Source organism: Cydia fagiglandana, chromosome Z, assembly GCF_963556715.1.
Source record: "Cydia fagiglandana chromosome Z, ilCydFagi1.1, whole genome shotgun sequence".
In the NCBI taxonomy this organism is placed as follows: Eukaryota; Metazoa; Arthropoda; class Insecta; order Lepidoptera; family Tortricidae; genus Cydia; species Cydia fagiglandana.
The window spans coordinates 27,214,326-27,229,629 of NC_085959.1; the positions used below are offsets into that span (position 1 = coordinate 27,214,326).

Here is a 15,304-nt window from a genome sequence, read left to right on the forward strand (position 1 = left end):
TTTTTATTTATCTCTTCTGCAATTAAATAGTCCACAATCTACAATGGCAAATTTACTTGTCTGGCTCTACTTTATAGAGCTAAAGAAGCTACCTGAACTTTAAATATAGTTATGCCTATCTGACTCTCGTTCTACGTATTCTAGTAAGTAGTTACCTACTATTCGTTAAAAAAAATTGGCGATTAACAAGTGTTCAAATACTTAGATAAAAACATATTTCTGACTTTATATTTACTTTAAAAATTCCCATATCGAGTTAACATTCCCATCCCTAGCTGTCTTTTATACAAGACAACGGCGACGAGGAACATGAAAAATGTTGAAAATTGGAGCAATTTTTTTAAATGCCTTATTATAAAAGAAGGGATTTATATAGCGGCTTAAAAAGCAAATAAATGAAAAAACAAAGACCTTAAATATGAACACGAGTGTAAATGAAATTGCAATTGTTATTATTTTCACATTAACTCAGTGGTTGAATTTGTGTCTTGTATACAAGACGACGGCGCCAGCGTATCGTTCTATCGTTGTCTTCTATACCGGACAACGGCGGTCAAAGGGTTAAAAAAGGATGGTGTTTTTTTTTTATTTCAAATAATATTGAACTTTGTCCAAATTTCACTCCGCATACGTTACACTAAGAGCTACTCGTATATAGGCAAAATGCTACACTAGTGATTTTGCGTTCTAGACCGTCCGCGAATAACCCGTGTAAATTTGCGAAAAACTCATATGGGAAATGAAATCACTGCGATAAGTTTGTTGGCAAGTGAAATTTGGCAAAAGGTATTTGGCTCAAACGGAAGTACCTACACCTTAAATTACTACGTAGGTACATTCTAGATCTGTGACTTTATTACTAACGAAAAGAGGTTTTTGCCCCTTAGTAGCTCATTAAATAATAAAACAACATATACTTTGTAATATTATTACAGAAATGCTTTATTATAATTAATGTCTAAATAGATGGATCATCATATAAATGTTATCTAGTACAACCTACAAAGCGGAACGGCGGGAGCCGCGATCAGTTTCACCTCGCCACTCTTGACGTTCCGCCTTATTCCATCACATACAGGTTTTACAAATCATTTGTAATCATTTTTGTACAGCCATATACAATAATTTTTAGTTACCTCTAAATGTAAAAAATCTGAGGTGTCATAGGAAACTAGGCTTCCTATAAAATTAATTACACAGGGGAATGAGGAGCAGCTACGCATGTGACGTGCATCCGGCAAGGTAGACCTCGGAACTACAACTATCAGTACAGTACAGGACTTTACAATCATCACTATAACCTAGCTAAGAGAGCGCGGCACGTCCGCGGACGGCCTTCGCTCCCGGCGAGAGCCGTCTCCTTCCAGCTTCCGACAAGGCTAATTACATAACTAAATAACTTAAATTAGTTACATAAAAATATACAAAAATATCATTTTCACAAAATTAAAGTAACTATACATTCCAGCATTAAACAATATTCGATAAGTATGATTTAAAAGCCGGGTTTAACTTAAACGAGAGCTTGACTTGAAAATACATTACAAAATTACATAAATTACAATTATAAAATAGAATCACGGCTATAGTGCCGATTGTCTAGAACTGCCTGCGGCATTTCTCAATCACTCGAAGATTCAAGGTCCCCTAGCCCAGCTAATAGTTATTCTACAACGAGCTAAATTACGAAAACATATCGGTCCTTGTGACCACTGTTTTCCTTCGATTCATAAATTACACGAGAATGAGAGACGATCAAATATTTATACATAGATCATACGAACAACGAATAATACTAGAACACTTAAGAGCTAGAAACGCAATAAAACTACGCCACAGTGACGCGACGGCCGAGCACCAGAGTCGGCGTCAACGCTGTACAACTATTGTTACAGTAATCGTATCATTCTTTACATCAGTCTGCTGCTACGGTATGTACAGAGGGCGCCTCACGCCTGCGCTGAAGCCACCCGCGCCCCGCGCCCCGGGCGCGTCCGCCGGTGCCGTCGCCGTCGCCTCTCACAACACAACAATACGACTAACACAATAATTATAGGTACTTCACGAGCTTACCATACACAGACACGACGCGGTGCACGACAATATTAATACCTAATCAGATTTTATGCGGCTGTTGTATTCCGCTACTTATTCTAGGAGAGGGTCGCAGCGGGCGGCGTGATAATGCCGGTGAACGGTGGACGACGAAGCGGCGAGCTCTTAGTTACAAATGTACAATCTCAATATTCACAAAATTTATAATAGGCGGGGACACCCGCGCCGTCGCATCAGCTTGAGCCCGCGGACGTTAATACTTTACACATACTACAGGACAGGGTTTGGAGGCGGCGGGCCGATAGGTCCTAGCTCCGGCGCTTTCATAAAGAATTTCTCCAATTTGGCAATAATGTGTTTCCCGTAGGTATACTTGCGCAGCGAACCGATGTGTGGGCGTATCTTGTGCATTAGAACTTTACGCTGCGTAGGTTCCGCTACGTCGATCATTTTCTGTACCACGTAGTTGGCATATTGATCCTTCATCATCACGTGAAGGGCACTGAAAAACGCACGACTGCGATCAATATTACAGACCGAACTAAGAATCGATCGAAAGGAATTGTATAAATATGACTATATTATATCAAATCAAACCCATTCCTTGATGATGAAGACGCACATTGTGTAAATATAAGTAAATGAATGAAGCAGTTAATTCCAGCACCTCATCAAGGACAGTTTGATTTGCGTAATGTAGGTTAAGTAAGCAATGCAGATACTGACTTATCATTGAATCCACAGAGTTCATCAATGAGGAGCGCGCGTTCATTGCGCGTAGCGTGCGTGACGCACTTCTCGACGACGTTGGAGGCGAACTTGTGCTGAGAGAGCTGCAGCACCTTGCCGCGCACCGCCGCCACCAGCCGCGACCGGTCCTCCGCTGCGCCGTGCTCTAGCACGTGTTGCACTACATAGTTGCCATACTGATCCTGAAATGACACACACAACTGCCTGCTTATTATTTTAGTACATATTAGTCGATACAAAGACCATAAAACTACCTAACTATTACTATTTCCTAAAATGTTGATGTGGCAATACCGTGCGTGGCGTGATAAAAAAAAAGATTGACGTTTTCATGATATTTTTCATTGAACAGCATAGACAACCTAGTGATGCACCTTTTTGAAATTTCCGGTACAATCCATTCGACTCGACTTGGCGATACTTAAATCAAAGTAAAATTATTAGAATAATCAACGAAAAACAGTATCATAAGATTAAAATATAAATGCACCATTCATCCTTCAAAAGAATTTCGTTTCTTACGTATGACGTATAAACGATATATCAATCACGATAAATTGGTCGATTATTTTTCATATTTCTTTCCTACATCACTCACATCACTGCATTAGCGCTTAGGAGTGACGTCACAAACGGACGCCGGGACGCTGACGAGTGAAATTTAAAGTAGGTATAAAAAAGTGCAATTGTTTATGATAAAATTCATGACTATAGCTGAAATATTTTGTATTTTCGGGACAAGTGTACCGACAATATTAATGGGCTTTCAAAATTTGTCATCAGGCCAATTAAGATTGGATTAACTATACATTTTTGGCCAGACATAGATTGGGGGGTCAAGTTTGTTGCTTTTTAGCTGCTCAATCTACTGGAGGTGATACGTCTAGTATTAGTGATGTGCCGATGAAAACGTTCTCGTTTCTGAGAATTCGTTTCCGAACTAGCTTCAGGAAAATTTCCAACTTTCTCGACAACGTTCTCTTATTAGCATAAATAAGTTATGAACAGCCTTTTTTTTATGCATGACATATTTACTTTTGTTCAGTTTAATACCTTTTGCCTCAAATAATTTGTTTGGGCATTTTTTTTTCCTGTTTTTTTCTATCAATTAGTATTATCTTTTATATTGCTATGAAATGTGACAAATATTTGCTTTTAAGCTTCCATGGTATTTATCTTATCTCATGCACTATAGTTCGTTTTTTTTAGCATTAGAAAGAACTTGCAAGAAGGTAAGCGATCTTGACATGTCTTTTAATTGAAAAACGCTTTTTAATAATCAAAAACTATTACTTATGAAAGCAGAAGAACATAAATGATCGTATTAGATTCATAATTGTTACATATTTGCCGTAACTTATTTTTAAAATGTGTTTTTCAATTAAAAGACACGTCAAGATTGTTTACCTTATTTCTAATGCTAAAAAAAACGAAGTATAAGCTATTAAACAAAAAAAATTCATCGCTTTTGTGACGAAAGGGAACACACTCAGGAAACAGAACACAGGACTCAGGGAACATTTCCGAGAATATCCAAGAACGTTTCCGATACATTTATCTGTTCTCGGGAAAATTTAGAGAACGGCACCTTACTAGTCTAGTACCAGTACCTTTGTAAGGTGTACATTACTAGTCGTACGAGAAGAGTCTTTGCTGGTTTTATCATTATCACTTATTTTTATAAATCACATTAACTCATTTCATACAATAACACTCTTACAGTCGCAAATTAAGTTAATTATTTTAATAAAACACAATAGGGAGTATTACTGCAATGTTCTGCCGCCAGAGTGCAGCACTAATTTGTTTAGTAAACCATAGAGTATCTTATACATACCTACCAGGCCTTAAACAGTTTTTTGACAAGTTTTCACTATGAGATTGATGCACCAAGGCGATTTGTTTACAGGTGGCCTACCGCGAAACGCGAAAATCAAATTATCTTTATCTGCCTCCCTATCGACCGAATAAGCAAGAGTGATAGAGAGGCAGAAACCGAACTTTCGATTGGCGTGTTTCACGGTAGGCCATGTGGGACGCATGATGTGTCATTGATGATGTCTATAAGGTTTGTTTACTGTATGTGCTAGTGGAGAGTGCTTACGCAGAGCTTTGCCTAGTATTGTAAGTGAAAATAGCGCTAGTTTTAAGGTAGAATAATATAACAAAATATTTTTTTCTACTCCTTTATTTTTATACTATGATTTAATATTTAAAAAAAGTCAGGCCTGTCTACATTACTTGACATGGTCTCGTTTAGTAACGCCGGCCCTTGAATTTCAATACTAACTATGTTATTAGCCTGGCCTTTTCTCGAAACGTCTACTAGAAATCCAAGTTGATTTACAAGGAAGGGTACCCAACTGGTCAGCTCCGATTTTATTTATTTTTATATATGTTATAGAGTAGTCTAAATAACAGACACGTATTTTTTTTATGAAACTTTGAAGTGTGTTTTTTTGTAAAATATGAATTTGAGCCGAAATAGCAAAACACGTGTCCATTATTTTTTCATGTTCTCCAACTTATATTTATATCAGTAATTATCTAGCAATAAGCTTGAACAAAACTCTCTAAACAATTTAGAGCGTTTTGTCACTTTTCAGTACTTTGGAGGCCAAGGCCTTCCAGTAAGTTGAGTATGGGCAGCTAAAAAAAAACGCGTCTGTTATTTTAGACTACTCTATAACATATATAAAAATAAATCAAATCGGAGCTGACCAGTTGGATACCTTTCCTTGTTAGAACTGCTCTAATTTGAAAATGGGTGAATGGATTAGTAGTAAGAAGAAAAAAATATCAATCCTCCCTCCCTGTTTTTATTAACGAGCGCCATTTTCAAAATTTATATAGCCTCTACCACAATTCTGACCAATGCAATCATACCTCATACGTCGAAAAGGGTTATTCCCACTAGTTAGCACCAAGATGTTATCGGCGTGGTAACTACTGGGAAGAAAATTCCCAGTAGTTACCACAAAACCGAGTAAGTGGTAGGGAAATATTTTTCCCAGTTATTACCACTGGTAAAAGGTGCGATTTTATATTCCCAGTAGTTAGCACCAAAATTTGGTTAGAGTTCAATTCTATAGTTCGTTTTTTTTAGCATTAGAAAGAACTTGAAAGAAGGTAAGCGATCTTGAAATGTCTTTTCATATAAAAACGCTTTTTAAAATTCAGTAACTATTGCTTATGAAAGCAGAAGAATATAAATAATCGTATTAGATTCATAATTGTTACATATTTGCCGTAACTTATTTTGAAAATGTGTTGTTCAATTAAAAGACACATCAATGTTGTTTACCTTATTTCTAATGCTAAAAAAAACGAACTACATATAATAAAAATTAAAAACTAAACTAAAAACTGTTCATGTACAGGGTGTTTTTTATATTAATAATATAATAATTTACGAGGTGAATTGTATTTCATGTAACCGCCTTGAAAATAGGGTTTGCAATATCCGTCCGATTTTCTTATTCGGATAATTCGAATCCCATCAAAAACATTACATGTAAAAAGGTGCAAGTCTCGCAACACTTCTACTACAAAAAAGTTTTGAGATGTAATGTGAAACCAAGTCGGTTATTTTAATCAGTGCCAGGGATGTTAAAACAGTATCAATAAGATATCTTTAATTTGTTATACATATAATGACACTTTATATGTATAACAAATTAAAGATATCTTATTGATACTGGTTTTTAAAGTAGACTAAATTTGCTACAATAAGACACAAGAATTGTCTCTGTACATTTAATATTTTCCGAGATAAAGCCTTTCAAAATTTTATAATTTTACATCAGTTCTTAGGTATAATATAAGGGTGAGATAGGTAATTTATATGGAATTCATCACCGCCACGTTCTACAAAATATTTATTTTCCAAAAAAAAAATATTTTTAGCAAAATAGGCACTCATACATTTTTTTATGGGTTTGCCAAATGTGACCAAGTGTGACAAGAAGGGGGGGAGGGGTCAAAAAACCTAGAAATTCGTGTGACGTAATTAATGGATGACCCCCTACTATGCACCAGTTAATCCAGTTATAAACTGTAAGTAAAAAGTACGGTTTTAATAATAATATTATTTTAGCTATTACAGTAATGATTTAGTGGTTGGGGTAACGTCTTTGTATTAAAACATAGTTAAAAACGTTCTTTCAGTGTTATCTAAAATATCCGTTTATTCGGATATTTTGAGTTGGATTATCCGAATATTTTCGGATATTATTATTGGCGGATATTCGAATATTTTTAATATCTGTATATTCGGATTTCAAACCCTACTTGAAAATGATCAAAAATACTATTAATACAAACTACAATTTATACAAACTTGAATTGATAAAATCACTTGAAAAATAAGCCAAAATTTGGATCACGCAAAATAGGCGCAAGACGTCGAGTTGCGGAAAATCGCCCGAACTACAATACAATAGATTCTAAATGGACGATTCACTTTATCCTTACACAAAATTTAAGTTTTGCACTGTTTTTAATATTTTAAGGCGATTTTCTGAAATACTAATCGACTTTTAATTTATTAATTAAAGCAGTCTATATTTAAACTGTCTTTATTAGTATTGACCTCTAACAATATTTTGGTAGTAATTTGGTTTGGTTCCAGTAGTTACCACTAACTCGGTTTACCAGTGGTAAAAGGTGGGAAAAATATTCCCACAAGTTACCACTGGTAACAACTCGGTGGTAACTAGTGGGAATAAACCGTCGAAAACCGTCCAGCCGTTTGGGTTGTGGGGCGTGCCAAATACATGGACATCGCGCCCGCTAAAGAATAAAAGGGAGGGGAATGGTTATTTTCTTACTATGGAAATATGGGTACCAAATAAAAGCTAGTGAAAAGACCATTTCAAAAATACATATAAAGTATGGACAGGAAAAAATCTGGTCATCCATGATATGGTATATCTTATAAAGGAATGAGGATCAGGGCTCGGAACCGGTTTTTTTGTAAAACCCAAAATAGCCCAATATATTAAATCATTTTATGCTTTTTACGTAGGACTGTATCATGTATCTGTACCAAGTCGAGCAAAACAAAGACGGCACGGCCGTACCATCCTTTTCCGTCAATTTTGTTCTGGCTAAAGCTAGAACCCTGAATTTTCAGTGACATATAGGGCTTAAAATGCTTTAGATATATTCTCAAAAACATTCAATTTGAACTTGTAGTTTAAGAATTATTGTACGTCAAAGTTCCTTAGTTTCGACACTGACACACTCACTCACGATCATCACAATTCTAAGGTACTTCTAGAATACCAACAAGCTTCAAATTTTAAACATAAGTAGTTTTCAGCTTATCAAACCATAGAAAACCTAAAAATATTGCAATATCAGTAACGTTTTAAACATTTGAGAACTGCATAAGTAAGTTTGTTTTCCCATATAAATATGTGGTATTACAAAGTTACTGTTGCAGTTACAACAAATAGTAGGTAAAGTAAATATCTGTTATGTACGATGTGAGTATGAAGATGTGTATATCGTCAGGTGACAAGCAAAAGTCACTAATTACTAAAAAATATTCAAACAAAAATCGACCTTCTTTTAGTACTAATATGGTTCACTATGGCTATGAACTTGTGGTGGTACTTAGTGACTTTTGCTTGTCACCCTACGATATGTAGTAGTTATATGTGTATAGTACGAGTAGGTATGGTATGGCTATGAGTATGGTAAGCATATGAACATGGCATAGGTATGAGTGCAGGTACGGTGTGGGAGTTGTAAGCAGAGATGTGAAAAATACTTTATAAAAAGTATTTAAATACAAAATACAAATACTTCCTTGATAATACTATTTCAAATGCAAAATACAAAATAGTTTTTGAATTTGTATTTAAATACAAAATACGAAATAGGTATTTTAAAAATACTTTTTAAAAATACAAATACTTTGCGATAAAAGGTACTCTGAGTAGTGAATACCTAGTCTGAATTAAAAAGTAACACTCGGAATTTCCGAGTTGAACAGACTCTCTTTATTCTTTGAAATCAATCCTGTATCTAAAGTGCAAATTTCTAGTTGTTTGCTCATATTAACCGGTAGGATGTAGGTATGGATGATGGTTTTTAACGGCCAACTTTTAAAGCATTAATTTGTAATGTTTTACAGCTCGTTAGTGTGATGAAAACGTCTCGTTTGTGTTTCACCAGGGCAGAAAAGTTTGTTATCCTCTCGTGCCTTGAAACCCTCGCAACACTCAAGATTCCACTTTTTTAACCACTCGCTACGCTTGTGGTCATGTGCGATGTTACTAAACAGATTCAACAGTTCCATGTTAAAAGAATGAGAGAGTTGCCAGGATTGTAACATCAGAAGAGATTGTAACTCCTACCTACATTACCTACCTACTATAAAGTATTTTGTATTTTGAAAATAGAAAATAGGTCCCAAAAACTATTTCAAATAAAATACAAAATAGTTTTCTTCAAAAGGTATTTAAATACAAAATACAAAATAGGTATTTTGCATTTTGTATTTGCATTTTAAATACAAGTATTTCAAATAAGTCACATCTCTGGTTGTAAGATGGGTACAGTCAGCAGCAGAAGTCGCTATACACTCCAGGTGCTCAAAGAGAGGTAAACGTTTAAACTGTCAAAAAGTTGTTGGCTGTCACGATAGTATTTACTTGTGAGCGCTTAACGTGTCACAAATATCTTAACAGTCGCTATTCATTAATTTCTACACTTACAACAAGTCATTGATAGCTTAGCTGTCAAAAAACCACTGGTGTCTAAGCGGTCAACGTGTCAAATATATCTGAACAATATGGAAAAATAGACTTTAAAGCATACAAGTATGGTCGAATATTGAACGAAAGATCAACAACAACAACAACATTTTGCTCTTCAACCATTTGACTATCATTTGACAGGGGCCTCTCGGTCAACTTACTTTACTGCAAACTATTTCTTTTAGCAGAATCGTCAAAACGAATGACACATAGCGAAAGCTAACTGAAGCCGAATTTAGACCCAATTGTCAAGGCACGTTGTGGTCTCAGTAACAGGCGTTTGCTTTTCAAAGCAGAGACTGCGGGTTCAAATCTCAGTCGCACGCACCTAGAGATTACAGCTTTTTTTTTGGGTTTCATTTCTATTATTAATTTGTGTCTTCTGGTTTTATGTTAATTTCGCATTAGTTTATATAATTTTTGAAGATTTGTCACATGTAGCGTATGTACGACTTTCTAACAGGTCGTTGTAGGTTTGAACCCGCAGTGGGCGTTCCTTAGATTACTCCTGTGCGGAATGCCATTTGATGTTTACTGCTAGGTTATAGAGTCTGGCTAGCCAAAAATTGTTGACTGTTATTTCGTTGTTGTATCACCAATTGTCTATGTTTTGAAAAGAAAGCTAAAAGTCAATTGTCAATTTATGTCATTCATTCAAATTGTTTGCGGTTTATAAGGGGTTCATTTTAAATAATTATTAATAATGTCTATACTGAGTGAGGTTCGTAAACTATTTTTCTCAAAAATGGACGGCAAAGTCGACTTTGCCGTCTAAAAAATAGGTCGCGAAGCGGGTAGTTTATGGTCAATCAAAAATTAAAAAGTTAAAAACATTGCAGTCTCGATTTTGGGACTGCAATGTTGCATACAAATTTCATTATTTGTCGAGTTCCAAACTTTTTAAAAGTTGAAATGGCCATATCAAATGAAGGCACAGGCCCATCAAACAGCCAAACAGATGATTAGTACCGCGACTATTTAGTTGTCTCAAATAGGTTGGCGTATTTTCGGCAGAAAAATACACTTCTATTTTTTTATAAAAAAAAATAAAAGGCGGCAAGGGCTTTTTTCTGTGAAAATATATAACGTAAAAATGTTGCTTTTGTAAAATATTTCTATGATATTTATATTTCTTGCACCATTTTTGAGAAAAGCACTATATATGACTCGGCTGGAAGGCTACTTGCTGGCTTCGGATTCAATTAAACGGACTCCCAAGGTCGTCCGTTTAAAACGAATCCTCAGCCTGCAAGTAGCTACTTCCGAGCCTCGACAATAATGTACTATTTCTCAAAAATGGACGGCAAAGTCGACTTTGCCGTCTAAAAAATTGGTCGCGAAGCGCGTAGTTTATGGTCAGACAAAAATTAAAAAGTTATAAACATTGCAGTCTCGATTTTGGGACTGCAATGTTGCATACAAATTTGTCGAGTTCCAAACTTTTTAAAAGTTGAAATTACCATATCAAATGAAGGCACAGGCCCATTAAACAGCCAAACAGATGAATAGTACCGCGACTATTTAGATGTCTCAAATAGGTTGGCGTATTTTTGGCAGAAAAATACACTTCTAGTTTTTTATTAAAAAAAATAATAAGGCGGCAAGGGTTTTTTTCTGTCAAAATATATATGTAAGAACGTTGCTTTTGTAAAATATTTCTATGATATTTATATTTCTTGCACCATTTTTGAGAAAAGCACTATATCTGACTCGGCTGGAAGGCTACTTGCTGGCTTCGGATTCAATTAAACGGACTCCCAAGGTCGTCCGTTTAAAACGAATCCTCAGCCTGCAAGTAGCTACTTCCGAGCCTCGACAATAATGTACTATTTTCTACTCGTCGACTTTAATTCTTGAATTAAGATTTCTTATACCAAACTTCTTTGGGTACTTTTAATGTATGGGCTCTCAACTCAACTATAATATTCATTACGATACAGTTTAGTCAACTATAATGAAATTGACCAATCACAGCTCGCCGCGGTCAAGAGGACGAAACAAAACCACAGCTCAAATTAATTATTTATTTTAGGTTGTATTGTAGGAACAATTGCTTCATAAGTCAGAAACGCGCATGTGACACCCTTAATATAGGAACATCCATAGACTACGAAAACCGCTTAGCGTTACTTGTTAGTCTCCATAGGCTACGGTGGCTAAAATCGAGAAAAAAACTGTTTAAAAATTGAATTTAGCAAGGAGCAAGTACCAGGGCCTCATGAGTTACGAGAAGGTGTCGTTGACCAATCCGCCGTGGGGCGCGGGGCGCGGCGGCCGGGTCGCGTACCAGTACAAAGGTATCGCGGCTGGTCGCGTATCTTCACTGTATACTTTTGGTTTGGTTTGTTTATATGATTCTACTAGTTTAAAGTGTTATTTTTGTTGACTTGTAGAAAAAGTATTGTATACAATAGGGGTCATCCATTGTTACGTCACACGAATTTCTAGGTTTTTTGACCCCTCCCCCCCCTCCTTGTCACACTTGGTCACATTTGGCAAACCCCTCCCCCCTAGTGTGACGTCACATTTTTTCTACGAAATCGCCAAATCGAATTAAGTAAGTACCTAAGTATTATTAATATTTTATCAAAATATTTTTGACGAAAATTAAACGAATAAAAACTATTATCGTTTTAAAAACTTGTTATTTAAATGTACAGCGAATAAAATAATTTAAATAAATTTTCGGTTACTGATGAAGTTAAAGTGACGTCACAAAGTTTGTGTCACCCCCCTCCCCCATGTCACAATATGTCACATTTTGTTGACCCCCTCCCTCCCCCTAAACGTGTGATGTAATTAATGGATGGCCCCATAGTGATATAATCAAGCTTTTAAATCTCGTACCTTACTTAGGCAACTCAACAAGCTTCGTTGCCTAAACACGGTACTCGACTGAAAAGCTCTGTATTATATCACGATTGTATAAAATACTAATTAAAGCTCGTAAATAATTACGACAATGTACGAAGTCAACGTGTAGCGTTGTATAACGAAAAACTGCAATGTTTACAACTCCTAAACAAATGTAAACAAATTAGAAGGTTGGTGCGCTATAAATATTTTGATACTTAGCATTTAGCATAGTACTTATGTATTTTTTTGGTGATGGATTAATATTACGGTATTATCGAGCTAGGTCTTATTTACACTACATTTCATTTTTTGCCTTGTTACAATGGTATAAGGACTATATGGTGAGAAAGTGTTAACATATGTGTTTATCGTTGACTGTACTTTACATAGTGGTAGAAAATATGTGAGCTGACTTTGAGTGCACGTCAACGTATATTTAACTTATATCCTTGGGTAGTATAAGTATGCACAGAAAATCAAAAATATTTTTTAGTATCAAAACTATAATTCCTATTACACATAGTGTAACCAGCCTAAGATTTTTTTGAATTACCCGCCAAACATTTGGGTAAAATTTCAGTAGCCAGACTCTAGTAAATAACAATAAATTCAAAGATATATATAATATAATATATATAACTCCGTATACTCTATCCTTTCTGCTAAGTTGTAAAAACAAAATTCGTCCTTACTATCAAATCAAAGCATTTATTTCGGTATCGTCTTGGGTCGTCCCTTTCGTTTTTCGTCAAGTTCTTAATTCTGCTTTCGTCACTCATTTTACATTGAAAGCCACCGACGATTGTGACGAATGTAGAATGAGTGACGAAAGCAGAATAGGACTAATTTAAGAACTTGACGAAAAACGAATGGGACGACCCAAGACGATACCTTTATTTTCAGGCTACAAAGGCCCATAGATACATACCTTACAAACTAACATATATATATAGGTACAATAATAAAAATGTTAAATACTAAAAAATCATTTTCGTGACGAAGTTTTCTGTTGCGGCGTCACTTGCTCTGGTGTAGGATTCGGTAGATTCCCACGGAACCGCCAAAATACACACGCTTCAACAACTATGGTCAACAGTTAGCATATTACGTATAGGTATGCATGGCAGTGATGTTTTTATCGCATACATCTATAGAGAGGAGGCACTCTTCTTGCGGGTCATGAGTCCAACCAACAAAATAAAGAGAGGAGTCATAGTTATATATTTAAATCCTTTGCTGCCCGTGCTCCTCAAGTCCTCACGTGGGGCCACGGCTAGCCTCAATTACAAAGGCATGAGGTTTACAGATCAGATTGGGACAGTGAACGTGTAACGTTTCAATTCAATTATTTTCTCCTTCGTTCTTTGATCGATTCGGAGCATCGAATTTTAGAAATATATATGTTACTGACCATGGGGCTTTAAATCCAGGGCTCGATTCTACTCGCTAAACTGAGCTACTTTTATTATGGCACCAACCCCGAAATCCCGAAAAAAATTCTACTTTTTCATACAGTTTTGCTGATCAGATGTCGACGTTTTCTATGGAAAAGCCAAAAAAAAATCCCCGATTTTAGGGTTGGTCCCATAGTAAAAGTAGCTCAGTTTAGCGAGTAAAATCAAGCCCTGGAATTAAAGCCCCATGGTCAGACACATACTGTATAATTATGCTCTACGGTTTGGAAGAACGGCCGCCTATGACAGTTAAAATAAAAACCAATCATTCTCGTAGAACCTACTTATTTATTGTTTAAGTTTGACACTTGACGATAAAATACTTCTTTAAGAAAGGAGGTGTCAATTCGTAGCTGCTACAGTATTTTTTTTTTAAATTAAACAGATAAAATGTTGATAAATGCTTAGTTACCATTGAAATAACAACTGCTTAGCAACTGGTGGCACCCTGGCTGCTGACGTAGGTGATTGGCAGTGCGTGTAGGTTTTAATGACAGCAGCTTGAATTTGAGTGCTTAGTTACCACTGACTTTCTAACCGTTATTGTCATTGTGATTAAATAAGGGTGTATGTGTTAAAGAAAAAGTCAGAAGTTAAGATATATGTGACGAACCTACGTGAAAATGACAACTTAGATGTCCTTATTTTTGTGACGATTGAAGTGTATATGTTTTCTTGGACACCTTGAGCGCTCAGGTATATCTGCTGCTGACTGTACTTGAGTATTGAGTATTGTATGAGTACGAGTACCAATAGTGCGTCATGAGTATGAATATGAGCTTTGATAAAAGAGGTAGCTGACGTACAAGAAGTGATACCCGAAAAAAAGGACTACCTACAAAAAGAGATGAGATCCCATCAAAAACGCAATTCTTCTACTACAAAAAAGTTTTGAAATGTTATGTGAAACCAAGTCGGTTATTTTAGTCAGTGCCAGGGGGTGTTAAACCATATCAATAAAATCTTTAATTTTTAATACATGTAATGACTGCTACAATGCTACAATTGTACCTAGTTGGGTACTAAGTTCTGTTACTCGATTTGCAACCTCTTTCCTTCCGTTAAAACAAATGCTATTCGGTAGCATAGGATAGCATATAAAATAAAAAAATGACATAATGTGGTGGATTTGTAAGCTATAGTTTTAAACCACACATAATATTTATCTCGTCGTATTTATAATGAATTGGGGCCTAACGTATGCGGAGTGAAATTTGGACAAAGTTCAATAGGTATTGTTTTAAATAAAATAAACACCATAATTTTTTAAAATAATTATGTTCTTATAATAATGTATATATCAAGGCTTAATGTAAAAAAAATAGTTTACTCCCATGCGAGATGCTTTACGGCAGTTCTGTGGTACTTTGTCCATCGCTGTCGAAAACACAGATGTCGGCATTTTATTCAGCTCCGATTTTA

The 15,304-nt window shown here is 35.7% G+C and overlaps 1 protein-coding gene across 4 annotated transcripts in view; it reads right to left on the reverse strand.

Annotated features, from left to right (window-relative positions):
- Positions 1-914: 914 nt before the first annotated feature.
- The window catches only part of LOC134678794 (maternal protein pumilio), a 354,476-nt gene continuing 340,086 nt past the window's right edge, over positions 915-15,304 (reverse strand). For 3 of the 4 annotated variants that reach the window (XM_063537489.1, XM_063537487.1, XM_063537490.1), the window contains 2 exons: positions 2,782-2,987; positions 915-2,572 (listed from right to left, as the gene is read on the reverse strand). In XM_063537489.1, the coding sequence (XP_063393559.1) occupies positions 2,326-2,572; positions 2,782-2,987 (453 nt within the window). In that variant the 3' untranslated portion in view covers positions 915-2,325. The remainder of the gene's footprint in view (positions 2,573-2,781; positions 2,988-15,304) is intronic. The other variant, XM_063537488.1, reaches the window with a different exon arrangement.